This window comes from Pyrgilauda ruficollis, unplaced genomic scaffold, assembly GCF_017590135.1.
Source record: "Pyrgilauda ruficollis isolate IOZ18807 unplaced genomic scaffold, ASM1759013v1 scaffold124, whole genome shotgun sequence".
NCBI classification, from domain to species: Eukaryota; Metazoa; Chordata; class Aves; order Passeriformes; family Passeridae; genus Pyrgilauda; species Pyrgilauda ruficollis.
The window spans coordinates 235,007-253,220 of NW_024510766.1; the positions used below are offsets into that span (position 1 = coordinate 235,007).

General features: G+C 42.2%; 1 protein-coding gene across 3 annotated transcripts in view; it reads left to right on the forward strand.

The window, feature by feature from the left end:
- The window catches only part of GARRE1 (granule associated Rac and RHOG effector 1), a 59,054-nt gene that overhangs the window by 12,345 nt on the left and 28,495 nt on the right, over window positions 1-18,214 (forward strand). For all 3 annotated transcript variants that reach the window (XM_041490557.1, XM_041490559.1, XM_041490558.1), the window contains one exon: window positions 15,022-16,350. In XM_041490557.1, coding sequence (XP_041346491.1) covers window positions 15,856-16,350 — 495 coding nt within the window. In that variant the 5' untranslated portion in view covers window positions 15,022-15,855. The remainder of the gene's footprint in view (window positions 1-15,021; window positions 16,351-18,214) is intronic.

Genomic DNA, 18,214 nt, shown 5'->3' on the forward strand with positions numbered 1-18,214 from the left:
ATTAAAGACTTTACTGCTGTCCTCAGTGAAGACTTAGAATTGCTTCAGTACCTTTCATAGTAAAGGCAGAGACTGTGGGAAAATTAAATTTTATTTACATTGACAAGCAATATTATATTAGTTCTTTAAATGATGCATTTTATTACTCTGTCCATAAAATACTTAATTCAGTATTTTTAAAAAGCTGGGTTATTGGACAGGGCTGTTGTGATATTCTTTTTCCATTTGACTAACAGTATCCTTTTGAAAACATATTTCCACATACTTTCCTAGTGGCATGATAAATTTTTGTGGCTGTCATTCATTGACATGAGAGTCTCAGTGAGGTTTTTTAAGATGCTTTGAGTCTTCATTTTGAGGTGTGGTAGAGAAGTTTTCAAATGTTGACCCCTAAGACTCAATTAAGTTGCCATTCAAAATATGGGTTCATAACATCATGTTTTTGCTGAGGGATCAGGCAGTCCTCACTTGTATTTCTTTATGTTGACAGTGTAATTTTATATATATATATATATTTTTTTTTTTTTAAAGAAAGAAATTATTGTTATCCCCCATGAGTCACCTAAGAATGAATCTCATGGGTTGTTCCTGTCATTGATAACTTTTGTTTCATGATTCCCATTGGTGGATAAATATATTAATGAGGTGACTCTTGACTTCAGTTTCTCTGTTGTTTTTCAGCCCATTCCAGAATCCAGCTCTGCTACCTTAAAGAGTTCTCACACTTGATTTTCTCTAGTCTGTATGTGTTCACTTATCTCTTTCTATTCTTAATTGCTGAAGGCAGTCCTCCCACTTACACTGTTCGATTTGTGTGGAGCTGGTAAGAAATTCAAATGATGCCCTGCTGAGAGTAGGATGGAGGCTGAAGGAGTGGGAGAGAGAAGCAGAACAAGCTGATGGTATTTACTAGAACTGCCTGTGCAAAATGGTGTGAAACAACCCATATTGATTGTCAAGCACATTGATAAGGTATTATATGTTAAAAAATTTACATATTGTGTCCCCTAAGGTCATGGTCTTCTTTCTTAATTCTGCTTCTGTGGTCAGGTTGTTCTGTAACTGTTCATGTCTGAAATATAATTTGGAAAGTAATTTTGTGAAGTACTAGCGGCAATTTCTTTGCTGTTAGCGTCCTAGGCTGGCTAATTCTCTGATTAATCAAGTCATATCAGTATAGTTGGCCTTGTTCTGAAAAACTTGCTTCTGTCTTGGTGTGTTAGAAGTGTTTTGCGGTGTGGGTCCATGGGAATTCCCTTTTCCCTTCAGTTTCAGTGAGGGGGGTCCCTATGGGGCAGGGAGCAGGTCGCCCTCTGTGCAGGGTGAGCACAGCCCTGGCTCAGCAGTGCCCAGCTCCCCTCATTCCTGGGCTGCTTCCTGGGGCTGAAATCCTCGTTTTGGGGTGGGCAGAGGCGTGCTCAGCGTGGCTGCTGCAAACCCAGAGCTGCTTGTGCCTCTTGGCAGCTGCAGGAGGGCCTGGCCATGTCAGGCTGCAACCTCCAGGCTTGGGATGCGTCCTGGAAACTTCTTGTTTTTCAGCACTTCAGAGACAGAGGAACCTTTTTTCATTCCTCTGGGAGCTGTTCTGTATCAAAGTGCTTTTGTGGGAGAATTTGTTCATGGAAAAACATTTGCCCTAGCAACTGTACAGATCGGGTATAATTGGTAAAAATAGGAAAGAGGGTTATGGATAGTGGTCATTAATTAAAAGTGGAGACCTTGACCACTGCCATTGTGGCCTAGATGGGTGTCTGGTCCAGTAGGGCACTTTTAATTGGCTTTGTTTAACAAAAGTTACAGAATCGATGGCAAACAAGCGACACGTTTTGTCATTGCAAAAACCCAAACAAGTTTAAGCAAAGTTCTCATAAACAGATGGTGTCAGATGAGATTTTGTAACAAACCCATGTAATTTGCAAGACTTTAACCTAATGTCCATGGGTAGTCTCTCAAGTATGAATAATTGCTGGAAGTTAATGCTCTGCATTGCAAACTGCCCTGAAGTGCAGGTCTGTTGTATTTTAAGGTCTTTAGATAAACCTTCCAACAAATTAAGCTGTTTCTTTGCAGTGGAGTACTGACAGTAGTGTTTAATATCTTTTCCAGAGAAAGCTTTAAACCTATATTGTATAAATACATTGTTTCTAATGCTCTTAAAAGCAATGTTAAATTGTCCTCAACAAGAAACATATGGCTATAAATTCTGACATACTCCATGCACTGTCCTGACTGTCGGAAGCAGAGTGTGCAATGCGGAGGATATTTAATTTAAAAAATTGGGATAAGGGTCGTGAATTGTATGCTAGAAATAGAAAATAAGATTAGAGGTTATGTTTCAGGCATGGAGCTGTCTCTGGGGGGGGGAAACAGAACAAGGTTACTTCAAGGTTTGGAGCCTGGCTGGGGGATGGGAGAAGGGAGGAAATCCAGCAGTGGCTAAAAATGGTGCCTGGGGGAGTTTGTAGTAATACACACAATAGGAGCTGCCAGGCTGAGGAATTGCCCTGATGCTGAGCCTTGTGCATTGTAGCCTTCTCCTTGCTGGTGCCAGATTAGTCATGGGCACTGCTTGGTACCAGAGGGGGGGTCCTGGCACCAGCGCAGACAGTCCTGGTGCTGAAAAGGTCACTTCTCTAAACCTGGTACTGGGGAAATGTGTGTGCAAGGTGCCTGGCCAAATCCGTGGCAGATGCATCAGCTGGTATTGAGACATTGCTTAAATGTATTTGGCGTCTTTGCAATGTCTCGTGGCTGGCAGAACTTTACTGTGTCACTGTTAGGGCAGCAGAAAAGCCCTTTGTCAATAAAAGCTGCTGGGAAGGAGTGTCAGCATGGCTCGAGTCACCTAAATATCATTTAATTGAACCTTAGTCTTTTCATGTTGCTAATAAATTTTAAGTATAATTGACACATCAGAAGATGCCACTTAAAATTTTAAATGTTACTCTCCTGTCTTAGTTTGTGAACAAAATCCATCTCTTTTAAGGAGTATGGAGAGATGCCCTAGCATGTATTTGCTATGGTGTGGGCTTGGGATCTTCCACGTGGGTGTGTGCCACTGTTGGGACCTGGTGCTTCGGGGGGAACACACCTGAGGTTTCAGAAAGAGCTAACGAAAAAATCAAAGTTTAAGTTTCCAGGTTTGCCTCTGGATGTTGTATTTCTACTGCATAGATCAATCCCATTGTGTTAATTTGTTTTATGGATTAAAGCATTACATTTGTTTCTCTTTCAAAATGCATTATACCAGCATAAATATCCCATTGTATCCTCTGCTGCACAAAAGAGTTCTTGCACAACCCAGTGCAGAAATATTTGGCACATAACCTGGTGACAAATCATGCCCATGATTGAGGGCTTAGTTGTTTATATAAAACTCTCAGTACTTTTAATTTCAGGACACGGTAAAGTGGTGTGACTGTGTTTTATATGTTGTAGGTTAGGATTGATAATTATTTAACTACTGATGATTTTATTGGGAAATATTTGAGAGTTCTTTGGTGAATAATTTTCAACGTAAGAACAAGGCAATTTTTTTAAGGGCAAAAATCCCATTCCATCAGTATTTCTGTGCACATCAGTGTGACTGCTGTGTGCCTTTCCCTGCTGTATAGTTACTGCAGAGCTCAGAGCTGGGAGGGAGGAGAGTGCCAGCAGAATTCTGTGTGTGCATTTGTTAGCAAAGAGCTCTTGGGGGAAGTTATTTATACTCCTTGGTAGCATCTACACCAGATTTATTTTCCAAACATGTAAATTTATTTGTATTGAAGGAAATTAACTTCATTTTTAAGAATGCTAACTCTGTTTTGAAAGAAGCAGCAAAACAATTGTTAAAATATTAAAATACTTGCTTTTCTTAATGAAAGGAAAATAACTTTAATCAAGCTAGTTTTCATAGGAAGAGCATATAAAATGTAAACCCCAGGTTACTAATTGCTTTTGAAGTGAGAAATTTCTTGCAGCTTTCTCTGTGTAAGGAGTGGATGGAGGGGACCCAAGGCTGCTGCAGAGTTCCTCAGTGTGCAGCTTTCTGATGTTGACCTGTGGCTTATTTTGGCATTTACGTTGTGTGGATGAAAGGCAACAAATTATTGTGTGGACTGAAATAGCAGGTGGGATTACTGGAGCAGCTAATGGAGGGCTGGAATCTGGAGTCTGAGCGCTGGGAGCTGCTGCCACTGTGGCCTTGGCTGGGACAGGGCAGAGGATCCCTCTGTCCCCAGTGCTTGTGCCCGAACCAGCTGCTAACAGCATTGCACAAGGCTGAGCAGCTCTTAGGGGAAGGGTTTTTTCAGTTGTCTGTGTGTAAAGCAGGCAGAACAGCTAGATAAGCACTGAGCTCTGGGTGGTCTCAAAGGGGGAAATGTTACAGGTGGCAAGTTTGGGCTCTGTCTTTTCCTTTGAATTTGTATTAGAGGTTTATAAACTGGAAGGGTGCTATATTTGATCTTATAACTAATCCTATTTTGGCTCCAGCTATGCAAGATGAGTTAGGGCTATTTTAAAAATCTCATCTATATTTAATTAAGCTTTAAAAATTCTGCCCTTAATGAGGAGGTGAATTCTGTGCCCAGGACACACAAGCAGCTTTTTTGATCAGAAAAAATGAGGAAGGGTTATGAAGTATGCATGCTACTGCTTCTACTTTGCTAATCTTTATGATCTCAAATTACTTGTCACCACTGTTCCTTCATCAGCTACAGAGATTAGTTCTACATATGATAAGATATTACAAACCATAGATTTGTTAGAAATAAAGCATTTTGACAGTTCCAAAAGTCTCCTGTTACAGAAGTCTAGTTCAAGAATGATTTTTAGAATTAAAGTGAAAACTAGTCAGCTACTACTATTTATGAAATTGCTATTTACAGTAGTATTATGCTTTTATAGTATTATGTACACACTAATGTTTGATTTTGTTATGGGAGGGAGACTGTAATTCACACTGGATTGCTCTGGTTTATTCATATCCTGTGACAGTGAATCAGATACTGCTGTCTATATACAGACTGAATTGCCAGCCAGCTTTGGGCCCAAATATGGTAAACATAATTATGTTCATTTGCTGTAAAAATACATTCTCCTTAGTTTAACATTTTCATGATTACAGTTTTCTGGTAATTCCATAATTTTCAGCATGAGAGGGATATGAAAGGCGTAATCATCATGTCTCTCTCTTCAGTGTAGAATATAGTTTGTTTTCCTGGGCAAAACTCCAGCTGTTCAGTGATGAATTTACTGCTGCTCAAATACAGTGAGCCCATAAAGCATTTGGAAGGGCTGTTCTTGGGACAGGAGCTGTGCTGTGGAGACAGAATCTGTGTGCACAAACAGCAAAACCCCCTGGCTGCAACTGTCCTGTGGCACTGAGGGGATGTGCTGATGTCAGTTTTTCTGATATGGACTCCTGCTCCTTATTTTTGGAAATGAAATTAATACCATTTCAGAATACTTAATACTTCTCAAGTCAGAGACTTTCAATGAATGAGTTGGGAGGGCATTAAGATAAAGCTCCTACTCTGTACTGAAGGGAATAAATGTTAGTAAATATTGGATTAGGTTTTAATTTCAGTCACAAAGGAGTGTTTACAGTAATAGTTATTAAATCAAAAAGAGGATAGTTTCCTCGTGCTAGATAGTACATGCTAGTATGACACTTCATTTATACAAGGGCGTTAGGATTAGTACATTTAATGCAGCTAAGAAAGTGCATATGCAGGGTTTTTTCATTGTTTTGATGTAGTCTGGTATTGAGAATGTTGTAGATGAATTCTGTGGCAAGTGTTGAGAATTCAGGAGCAGCATAGTAATTTGGGTAAGGAAAGATTGTTGGTGTTGAGTTACTCCAAATGTTTTGAAAGCTTTCATCATCCTTGCTGCAAACAGGCAAAAAAAATCACATACAGGCTTTACAGGATTTGCTGTACATAATCTGTCTCGTGTTTCTAGTACTCAGAACTTCCTTCTTCATAGAGGAGCTTTAAATGTATGGATGATCTGTAATTTTCTCTGCCTTGAAATACTACTTTTATCCAACACTACTAAAATAATTAAAATGCCTACTGAAGTTACTCTGAGTTTAGCTTTTTTAAACTTGTATAGCGTCACAAAGTCTTAAAACAGTTTGGCTTAGGGATATTTATTTCAGTGGGAAAATTCAAACGTGTGTGTGCTGGGAAGTGCAAGTCCTGGGGCGTTTCTGAAATGTGGGATCTGTGTTTGCAGGAGCAGCAGAAGGGCTGCAAGTCTGAGAGGGCACAGCTGAGCTGGGATGAGGAAATGTTTCTGTTTGCAGAGGAGTTGTAAACAGTGTGTCCTTGTGGCACTTCTGTCGTTGGGACTGTTCCACTGCATTCAGTGGTTGCTGGGGGTGGAGAGTGGCAAAGGAAAAGTTGCTGATTCAGGCTCCAGAACGGATCCACCTCAACCGCCTTTATTTTATCCCTTGGAGGTTATGAATGGATTTGTAGGGAAAGGCAAGAGCAGGGTGAATTTGTGGGCAGTACTGATTTAAAACTGTCCTCAACAACTTGCTGCATCTGGGGTTTCCTGAGCTGTGGTCAGATGTTACTGTGGTTCAGTAACCCAGGTGAGCCCCTCTGTCGGGGGCGGGTGATAAGAGACCAGAACTGCACACTCAGTTGAAAGTGTGGGTAAATCATGAATTTATGCAGTGGCATAAGTATGTGTCTGGCTTTTCCAACACAGCTGTTCCCTTCCAGATCTATTCTTCTCACTGCCGTTCAGGATCAGGCTGATGTTTAGCAAAAGCAGTCAGTTGTAGCACTGAGATCACCTTCCTCAATGGTGATGATCAGACCGGAGCCCATCATTTTGTGTGTGACGTTTGGATTCTTTCTCCATGTATGAGTTGATGAATTTATCCCTAATTAATTGAGTGTCTTTAGTCCCTTAGTCCTGTGTGTATATATATAAAATGTGTTAGAGCATGCAGTATGTCATGCCTGAATAGTGTAGTATTGACCTGGGTTCTTATTCCCACTTGTCTTTCCAAGTCTTGTTTAAGATGTGATTTGTTCAGGACAATGAAAGCTTCCTCAGAAGAACCTAACTCTTGAAAGAAGATGTGTTGAAGAATGTCTTTCATTTATTTCTCTGTGTACTTGGTCAAAGAGTGGGAATTACTCCCATTTTTCTGAGTGTGGAAGTTTTTTTCTGCAGTGTTTGAGTCCATGGACAAATCCTTTTAAGCTGATGAGAATAAAGCTCTACGTGGAGCCTTCTGCCTGCTTTCTTGATCTGCACTGACTCAGCAGTAACTAAGCTCTTCAAAGTGATTTCTTAAACCTCTTTACCGAATTTTAGTAGAAATTTCTAACATGGATCTTAAAATGTGTATTGAAAACATCTCCTCCCAGTTACTGAAAATGAAATATGACATTTGCTTGTGCTGGAAAGCTGCAATTGATGGCGTAGCAAGGAGTTTAACTCTGACCTGGACCCTAAGTTCATTACTGAAGTGAGCCCAGAGGTTTAAGATGTCTACTGTAACCTCATGGTTACAGTAGGATGGTTTAGTGTTGGACTTTTTTTTTTACTGTTTTTATTGTATTTCGTTCACACCCCCCCCCATGTGAAAGCTGGTTTTCTGCATAAACTTGGGAAATGGTGATTTTTGGAGTTTTCTGTACACAACTGAGAAACAATTAAATTTGTTTTCTTAATGCTTGATTTTTCAGTGAAGTTTTAAAAAGAAAGCACCGTTGTAGACTCTGTGTTTACATTTATATTTTTGAATACAGTAATCAGGAGTGATAGGGTGAAGAAGAATTGTAGGTGGCTTCTGCTTAGGAGGACTTCAAGCGTGGATGTGATGTGCTGGGTGGGAGTGCAAAGACAGACTTGGGAATTGTCTCAGGTGGCCATAACTGGACCAATGTGCATAAGCCTGACCAAGTAATATTCCTGTTCCATATATGCTTAATTGGATATTTCTCTAGTTCAACCTTTCCTTCCTGACTTCCCTTCATCAGAAAGTGAATCTGTGGCCTAAAAAGATAATTTACAGGAACATGTTAATTTAATCTCAGGATTTTCTAGAAATTGTCAGCTCACTGTCCCTGGGTTGAAACCCTTCCTGCAGTTTTTGCCTCTCTTTGGAAGGGAAGTTTATTTTTCACATGCATGGCTGTCCGTGTGCACAGGTGTCTCTTCCTGAGCAGTCCTGTAGGATCAGAGAATTCTGTAGGTGAGCTGTTCTGGGAGGCAGAGCTGTGTCTTTTCTACAGAAATTTGTGCTGCTTATGCTTGTTCTCAGTCTGGTCCCACGAGCTTTTTCCTCATCCTAGCACATTTTCCAGCTCTGCTGGGTGAGTGTGGTGGCGAGTGCACCCTTTTGGGAGATGGAGCCTGGAGTCTCCCTTGGCTGAGTTATGTGTGGGAATTCCTCTTGCTGTGTGGAGGGGCTTTGTTAGGCTGCTCTCCCAAAAGAATGGGCATTATTTCCTTTCTGTTTTCAAAGGGGAGCTGCTTTCAAAATAGATAACATAAGCACCTATTGCCAAGGGAGGATTGAAGCAGTGGTCCTGATCTGACACAGGCATCTGTTTTTGATGCTGGTGGAGGCACACAAGGCTGGAAGAAGCTCTGATTTAACACATTCCTTTCACCAGCTTTTCCTTTTGTTGTCATGTCTTATTGTTGAGACTTGAGTTAGTGCTATTTCAAGTGTTACATGTTTTACTTCAGACAAAATGCGAGAAGTCTCCTGATGGACTGTAGGCTCTGCCTTGGAAAAATCCAGTTCTCTGGGCTGGCAAGTCTGAATCTGACTGATTCCATGTCTGTCTTTTAGGCTGTGTAATTACACAGGTTTATAGGGTTTTTGTCTGAAGGGCTAAGATTTGGAAGTGAGGTGGTGCAGTGCTAAGCAGGCAGGACCCTCAGTACTTACCTAACCCCCCAAATTTTATGTTCCTCAGCCTTTTCCAGTTCTCTCTGTTTCTGAGTGGTTTTCATGACAGTCATTGGTTATTTGGATTTTTTGGGCAGGGCATAGACATATTTTTCTGTTTGCTTGTCTTTTTGGGCACCTAAGAGAAATTCACCCCAACAGGATTGTTCAGTACAAATGCAGAAGACAGAAAGAAGCACAAATAATTTACAGTCGTTGCTTTAAGGAGTGTCGTTTTGAAGGGAATAAACTCCAGACAAAAGCATAATAAATTAGTTCAGAGACTGTCTATAAATACTAGGTAGATACATCATCAGTGAAATTTGTCTTTTGAGTTAATAAACCAGGTTGCTGGTTTAACAGATCTCAGTGCTTTGGTTGGTAATTGCTTCACTGTTAACTGAGAGCAGGTTCCAAATTAATAAATTCCTCTGTTGAAATTTGAGGTGTTCAGTTTGATTCTAGTTGAGCTGTGCTAATTGCACAGGCCCTGTGGAGTGTGTTCTGGAGCTCTGGTCCCCAGCTGGGGCAGGGAGGACACAGGGGCACTTCCAGGGTGGCTGCTGGCACCCATCTGCCCCCAGGGAGCTGGGAGGGTGGGCTCTGGTGAGCGGGGACACCCTGGGAATGGGGACACCCTGGGAGAAGGGTGTGTCCAACAGGAGCTTCATGGATTCACTAAGGATTCACTTGACTACTTTTTTGTTTTGGTTTGGTTTTTTTTCCTCCAACTGTTCTGGGCAAGCAGCCAAACTGGAATCCCAATGAGCAATTCATGAGCTAACAAGAACTAAAATGATTTTGGTATAATGGTGTATTTCTGACTTTTCTCCATCCTCCTCTAACAGGAGATTTTTACAACTTGGGTGACAAAAAGAAACTAAAAAACACATGCAGGAGGTGCCTGGTCTCCTGGAGGCTGCAGCCCATTAGAAAGCCTTGGGAAGCAGTAGTGACAAAAAGAAACCAAACTAAAAAACACATGCAGGAGGTGCCTGGTCTCCTGGAGGCTGCAGCCCATTAGAAAGCCTTGGGAAGCAGTGCTGGTTTTCCATCCTGGACCTGCAGCTCCAGCCCAGAAGCAGTCGGGGTTGGGTGAGGAGAGTCCTCTCCCTGCTGCCATTCCTGGCCTGCTGGGGCTCTTGTCCTGTGCCTGCATCCTGCCATCTGTGGGAGTGAGTCTGCAAAAACCCTAAGCCTCCTTTGCCCTGGCAGTAAGATAATCAATACTTGTCAACCCCTATGAAAGCATTTGCATGCTTTAAGTATTTATGATGTGTCGGTAAGAAATTCCAGGTGCAGAATAACTTGGTTGATGTCAGAGGTGGATGCATATTTTCTGTCAGCCAGCATTACTTGAAGGTGGCTCTTGCTCTTCTTGTTGATTTTTGAAACTTAGTTTCAGCTCTTGTATTATTCTGTAAAGTTTTATGTTCAAAACAGTGTTCGAAAATGAAAGCAAATTCTAAAAGCTCACACACATTTCATTTGATGCATTTGCTCTTCATGGGTGGATTGAATATATTAGACAGGTGCCATTCCTGTGGCAATTTTGATATTAATAGATGTGGTGTATTGATGAGAGTAGTGGAAAAATTGTAGTCAAAGTCAGAGTTTAATTTATCAGGTTGAGATTTGTTGCTGAAATTAGAACCGTTTTTTATATTGAATCCCTGGTCTGGGATTCAATTCCAGACCAATTCCAATTTCTAGTAATTTCAAATTCCACTTTCTAGTATTTTTGATTAGATATGTTTTGTAGATGTAATCCATCTTCAGTTTGGGAGAGTGTAAAATGAATCAGCTCTTAAGTGAAAAATGTGATGTCTGTCTTAAAATACCTCCCAAAAAGTAGTTGGGGACACCTGACTGTTGTTTTTAACCATCATTTATGAGGTATTATAAATATTATCATTTATTTTAACTGATCATTTATGGGGATCCTGAAAAGTTAACCTGGAGGAGTTTCCACCATCTGTCCTGGTCCCTTGTGTCGTTGCCTCCATTAGTGACCGTGTAGCAGGGGGCAGGAAGGACCTGCTGCTGTTCCTGGGGATGCAGGCTGGTGCTGCCTCTGCCAGGCTCCCACCTGGGCTCCTTCCCGTTTCTCCTGCTTATTAATGCCAGTAATGCTTTCGAACCACGCTGCCGGCTGAAGCCTGCGCAGTCAGGCTCCGTGCTGCCCTCCTGCCCCCGGCCGGCGAGGTGCTGCCGGTGCCCCCCGGCTCTGTGCCCCCTCCTTCCCGCCGCGCTTTCCGCGGCCGCGCTGTTTGCAGATCGATGCCCACACGCAAATTGCTGTTGCCTGCTCACTCTTCCAGCCCTGAGCCTGCTGTGCTGGGGACAGAGGGACGCTGAGCAGTCCTCAGGAAGTGGTGTACAGGCTTCCCTTGCCCTCCTGCTCCCAGGTTGCTGTGCAGGTGCTGAGGACCATTTGGAATGCCTTTGGTTTAAGGTGTTCACATTTGGATGTCAGGTGGCCTGGCCAGGTGATGGATGGGATGTACACGTTAGTGGCAGGAACCTGTGAAGGTGGAATGCCATCTTTCCTCGTGGAGTGACTTTGGATTTGCACCACATTTGTATCTCTGAATGTCAGGGAGACTTCTGTGTGTTTTTGACAGGAGGCCCTTGGCTCTGGCAGCTTCCTGGCCTTTTGGCCTCGCAGTGGGTTTGTTTGTTCAGGCTTTTCCTGGGTAAGCAATCTGGCTGCTCTGGGTTGTCTCTTTTGGACTTGGCTTTTTTTTGAACATTAATTGCATTTAGTTTGTTTTACATAAATGGTGGGTGCGGTCCTAAGTTCATCCTGAGATTTGGAATCTGTATCTCATCTAATTCAAACCAGCATGAAATGTTACATTCAAAAAGTTGGCTCAGGTGTTTTGAACTATCTTACTCTTCTGTGTTTTATTTCATATTCTCTGGAAGGACAACGGAATCCATAAAGAACACCAATTGAAGGCAAACTTTTGCCAGTTTTTAAAGTTGAGGTCAGAATCTTTTTTAAAGCACTGCTTCCTCTGCTCAATTCCTTGTGTTGATTCAAGGAAAATGTTGCTTTCTCTTCTAGCAGGGTAATCCCAAACAGGACAGATGGGGAATTGAACTCCTCATGCTGGTCCAAAACAAACTGGGGGGTACCAAACTCCGCTTGTCTGAAAGTCTTCCCTGTTTGTTCATGTCTCTTGCAACTGGTGAAGTTAGGGAAAAGCATTTTTCTGGGAAGCACCTAAGCAAAAATATTTGGATGCTACATTTAAAAAAAGTAGTGAACAGATTTGCATTTGCACTCATTTTCCTGCAATTTCTGTTTCCTCTATGCAAATAGAGCCATTTTTAGAGGAGCTTGTGCAGCTGTCTGATTCTGTGGAAGTTCAAACAGACCAAACTCGCAGCAGTTCCTTAACTTTGGCATTAACTCCTTGAAGTGAGAATGCAAACAGCATGTTGAGCTTTTCCAGCAGTGTTTTGCCAAGCAGGGTAGTGTTCAGTGTGGAGCTGGGTTTATATTATATATTAATTCTGTTACAGTCTTTAATAGTACCTGAACAGCACTGTTTTGGTTTTGATTACATAAAGGAAGGACTAAAATACCTTTTCCTGTGGTATGGTACCTTTTTTGGTAATTCCTTCACTTGGTTTCTGTGGCTATTTCTATTTTTCACAAAACGAAGTATAAGCTTAAGGTTTGTATTTTGGGTGATAACATGCTGTTCTTGTATCACTAGAAGGAAACCCTTGGTTACCTTTTCCCCCTAAGGTGGCAAGAGGTAGATTGGCCTGAAGTCCCTGCAGTTCAGTGTGGAGCTCTCCCATTTAGTGCACACACCAAAAGCAGTGGGGAAGGGAAGGGAGGGCGTGGGAACCTTCCGTGTTTCACTTTTTCAGAAAAAGATGCAAAATGAGGAATGTTTATTTTGTATGTAGCATGTCAGAGAGCTCATTATAGAGTTTCAGACATAGTATTCAGACACATGTCTGGTGTTGAGGCGTGCAGCTTTCCTCTCTCTGAATAAATATCAGCTGAAGATACAGGCTGTCCTCTTTAAGCTTCTGTGTAGGTTTTATTACTAGGGAATTTTGAAGCTGAAGAGTTGAGTAAGTACATGCAAGTTTGACTACAAAATTGTCTAGAAGTAAAACACAATGATTTATCATTTTTGTTTTTAACTGTAGAAAATAGGAAGCCACCATTTTTTTCCTATGCATTGCATTTATGTTCTTTTATGCAGCAGGTTTATGTAATAGCTAAATATTTAACCATTCCAAATGATGGTTCAGTGTGTTTGATCCTGACAGGCTCTGTGTGTAATCACAAGCACTGAGCTGAGGTGCATCTCTGATAATCTCATCTAAATCAGTACCCTAAGCTTGAAAACCCTTCCTTCTTAGTTTTTTCTTTCATGATCATTTCTTAAGTTCCTCTGCAATGAGAAATGTCATGTCTACTTAGGAAAAACAATCACTAATGTACTTATATGTTGCGTTTAAATTAACAAACTCTCTTATTCCATTTACATTTATATGCAATCAAGAAAACCAATTTAATCATGCTCTCCACTGTAAGACACCATAACTCATAAAACAAGGAGAAAATTATTTTCAGCTATGCATGTGACATCAAGACATCCTAGAAAATTATGGTTTTAATGAGTTTCTTGCATTTTGACACATTCAGTGTGAATATTGAGAGAAGTAGTTAGGGAGGTAAATAGTCAGCTTGGAGTACTTAAAGGATGCTGAAATGCATGTGGGAATTTCTTTGAGTTTTAGGTTTTTAAAAGTGCAAATACAAAAGAATATTTGCTCTAGATCTCTGAAGCAAAACCATCTGTAGCAACGAGTTCCTGAAAAACTTGTGTCCTGTTGTTTTAGTGGGGGTGAGACTAGCCAGCTCTGGATGTTTTGTCCTGCTGTGTCTTGCCTCCTTCTTTATCTGTGGGATGCTTGTGTCCTACATGCGTGCCAAAATGGGAATGAATGAGTGAATATTGTGTGTGTTCAGACAGGTGGAAATAAGAAATTCTTCCCCAACCATTCTGACAATATTACTACAGATTTCATTGCTCAAATATAATAGCTAAAGGAACATTTTGTTGTTAAATGAAAGGCTTCCTGGACTATTCTTCCAAGTGCCTTTGACATTGCAATTGCTGCAGTAAGGAAAAGGATGCCCTTGTTTGATAGAATCAAGTGGGGTGTGTGTAGGAGAAGGGAGAGAGTGGCCTGAAGTGTGACTGGAGCTAGGACTGGGCAAACTGATGGGAGGAGTTGTAGCCTTCTGATATTGTCCTGACACTGTTTGAGTGTCTGGTATTGAACACCTCGTGCTCCATCTCATCCCTGTCCCTGCTCAGGCTCTGCTCCCCTTCCTGCAGATGCCCTCCAGGAGCTCTTGGCTCTCCAGCTGCAGCAGGGTTTGCCAGCAGGAGCAGGGCAGTACAGAAGTTGACTTCCTCCCTACTTTGATGTGTGCTGAGTGCTATTTAGTGCAATCATATTCTTAGGCAGTTGTGCCTCATGTACCACCTTGTGTATGAGAGATGCTGCCTGCCCATCACACTGGAATGGGACATGAATGTTCTATTTCTCAGTTAATCTCAGGATTAGGAAGATTTGTCTGTTGTTGTACTAAATAAAAAACTAGGGACCTGTATCTGTCGACTTACTAAACTATTAAAATGAATGGGAGAGTTGTGCAATAAATTATGGTGCATGAAGTTTTAATTTATTTCATTTTAAAATTATTTTTAAAGGATGAGATTAGAAAATGTGATTAACTATCCCCTTGAGCTGTACAGTAATACCTTGCACTGTTCTTAACTGTGCAAGACTTGCACTGGGGGTTGACCAGACTCTTAAGTTTGACAGCCTACAATGAAAGAATTAACAAGAAAATATCCAACTCCAGTGTTGAGTTTAGCCACAGGATGACACTGGCTTCTAACAGTTTTTTCAACTCAGTGCAGCTCTCCCCTTTGGATCTTGGGTGTTGTTGACTGTGTGTGCCCAGAGATGTGAACCAGGACACTGCAGGAGTTAAATTTTTAAATCTTCTCATTGTTCTCTGATGTATAACTTTTTTTTTTTTTTTTCCCCATTCACAGGAAATGACCTAGAGGCCTTACAAATACATTTGTGCATTTTTGTTCTGAGTCTGCAATTGAGGGCAAACGCAGTCTGGAAGCACCACTTCTTAAAGTTACAACGGAAACAACTACCTCAACAAACAGGGAAAGGGGAAGAAGGCTTGCAATAACAAACACTCTAGTTTTTAATAGCTTATACTTGCAAAGTCTTCTGCAAACAGTCCAGATTTTTTTTCCCCCCCTCCAATATTAAGAAGAGACACTACAAGTAAACTGAGTTGGCAGACTGGATCTGTCAAGACATTTGAAGATATTTGATCTGCTGACATAAGGATTTGCTTTTTCAAGGAAAGAGCCTCTGCACTGCTTTTATAATCGCTGTTGATCGGTGGTTTGCTCCACTTTTCCTGATACTACTAATGGGGGAATTGTATTAAGGTATTGCTTCTAAAGCTATTATTTGCATTGACAAAATTAACTTTCGTAGATGCAACAGCAAGAGACGGTGTTGTGCTCGTGAAGAACTTGAAGGCGATCACTTCTCTGCTCCAGTTGCTTTTCTGCCTGCGGAGGGGATACACAAAGGGACAGAGCATTATTGAGATACTTGGGCTTGCTTTTTGAGTACAGTTTATAACTGCAGCAGGGCTGCACCCAACATTGAAAACACGGAGTCAGCAAATCTGCTGCCGTTCCCACTGCTGATACAGATTATACAGACGCTCGCCTTTCTGAAATGCCTTTTGTGAAACCTATGTACACAGTCCTGCACCGGTACTGTACATAGATACCCGAGGAAGGAATTTGACAAGTGATTGTTAATTCAAGAACTCTCTGGACAAGCACTCACTTATGTATTGCTGCAGTGCACAAGAAAGCAAAATGGACTATAAGCGGCGCTTCTTGCTTGGCGGGTCCAAGCAGAAGGTGCAGCAACACCAGCAGTATCAAATGCCCGAGCTGGGCAGGACCCTGAGCGCCCCGCTGGCCTCGGCCACCCCCAGCACCCCCCTGGTGTCCCCGGCTGCTGCCGGCGGCTGCTCCCACCCCGCCTCCCACACGACTCCGATCGCAGACATCCAGCAGGGAATCTCCAAATACCTGGATGCACTCAACGTGTTTTGCCGTACGAGCACTTTCCTCACAGACCTTTTCAGCAGCGTGTTCAGGAACTCGCACTACTCTAAGGCAGCTATGCAACTGAAAGACGTGCAGGAACATGTCATGGAAGCGGCGAGCCGACTCACAGCAGCAATAAAACCAGAAATAGCAAAAATGCTGATGGAACTGAGTGCAGGAGCTGCAAACTTCAAAGATCAAAAAGAGTTCAGCCTACAAGACATTGAGGTAGGTTACCTTGGAGGATACTGGTTTGCACGTGAATTTGTGTCATTCCTTCTTAACTGGATTTCTCTTCAAAATCCCTTCTGCGCCAAAAGTTTTCTCCACCATGCTGTGTATTTGTGGGTAATGCTGATGGAAAAAGAAGCTCTTCGTTTCTTTCATACTAAGAAAGTACTAAGTCATTTGCGAGATCTGACCTCCATCCATGTTAAATTAGGTATTTAGTAGGTATTTCTGTAGAAGAACCAACTGGACAAAAGTTGTAAACCATTTTCTGGTTTATGTCAGCTAACATTTCTGAAAATATTGTGCCATCATATTCTGAATCAGCCTACAGGTTCCTTGGTATTATCCATTTTGAAGGGAAACCTGAGCACATGGGAGTAGCATATTGTCATCAGTGTTTCAGTAAAACTACATATTCGTTGACTACAGAGTGATTTTATCACTGTTTAGAACATTTTTGTCTTTTTGAGCTGTTGTGAGAGGAAAATAACACCCTGTGTGAGAGATTAGTGCTGTCAAAATTCGTCACGGCTTTGCTACAAGGTTCGTATGCTGGCAGTGAGCACCCAAGAATCAGGATTGAGAGAGATCCCCAGCTTCCCACCATGCCTGCCTGGGAAGGTTGGGTATTTCTCCTCCAGTAAATGTGTTACCTAGCAGGCAGTGTCAAGTGATAGTCACAGATAAATCCCTGGAGTTTTAAGTAGCTCCTTCTGTTTTGACGTATTTCTTCACTTTGCAGCTTTATGCAGAGTTATTCCTTCAGAACTATATCCTGAATGGAAAACCTACTTTAAGTTCTCTTGGTTTTGATTCAGGTTTCGGGTAGCTTTGTAAGAGTGGCTGTTTGTGCCTGTCAGGCATTACCTGCTTTCTCTCTCTGCACCACTTGCAGATGGAGTGGTTGGGGAAGGTGCAGTTTGTCCTGCAGCTCTCCCTGCAGTTGTGTACTGCAGTTCTCAGTGTTGTATATTTGGTATAGAATGAAGTAAGATGGGCTATATATTTGCTATAAATGTCTTCTGTAGGCTGGTATTTTTAAAAGCAATCCAATAACATCACTCTTTAGCTAAAGCTATAGCAATGTATATACAAAAGAGTGAGTTTATGTAATTAATTGATATTTATAATAGATGTGCTGAAAAACTTTCTGAATTAAAAAAAGCAAAAGCATATGAAGCGCTAGATGTCTTCTAGGGGTTTTTGTGGACTTGGAAACGCTGTCCTTCCAAGTGCTGAGCCATCAGTAGAGCTGCTTGTGTCAGGTGGGCAGGCAGGGTGGTGCTGGTTGTGCCCTGTGCTGTGCAGGGAGCTGAGGGGCAGAGCAAAGCAGTGTTTGTGTCAGGTGGGTGCACGTCCTGCCAGCCTAAAGGCAGAGAAATTTGCTTTGGCCCCAGCTTTGCCAGGCCAGGCCTAGCCCTTGCTCTGGGCTCTGTGTGCCCCTGCAGTGCTCCCTCCCTGCCCAGCAGCTCCGTGGTGGGAGCAAGGCTGTGCAGAGTGGCAGCAGAACTGCTGCTCCTGGCCTTCCCTGCCTGCACCTCTTGGGCTGTCCCAGCACTTCTCATCACACTTTTCTGCTACCTTTTCTTAATAAAACTGCATCTTGCACGTGGCTTTGAAAAAGGTCAGTATGTGAGATTTATGGGCACGTCTGTGCAATGAGACAAGTGTTGTGCTCTGCTTTGGTTTAAGCAGCAGCAGGATGTGGGGAATTGACAGTGACTCCGTGGTTGTTCTGTGGGTCACTCAGGACTGTGGATGAGTGAATTCTGCAGGCAGAGGGCTTGGGTGGCTGTGCCCAGGGAGCAGCAACTGCTCACTGTTGAAATGGACCTTGGCAGAGGCCAGTACAGGAGTGTAT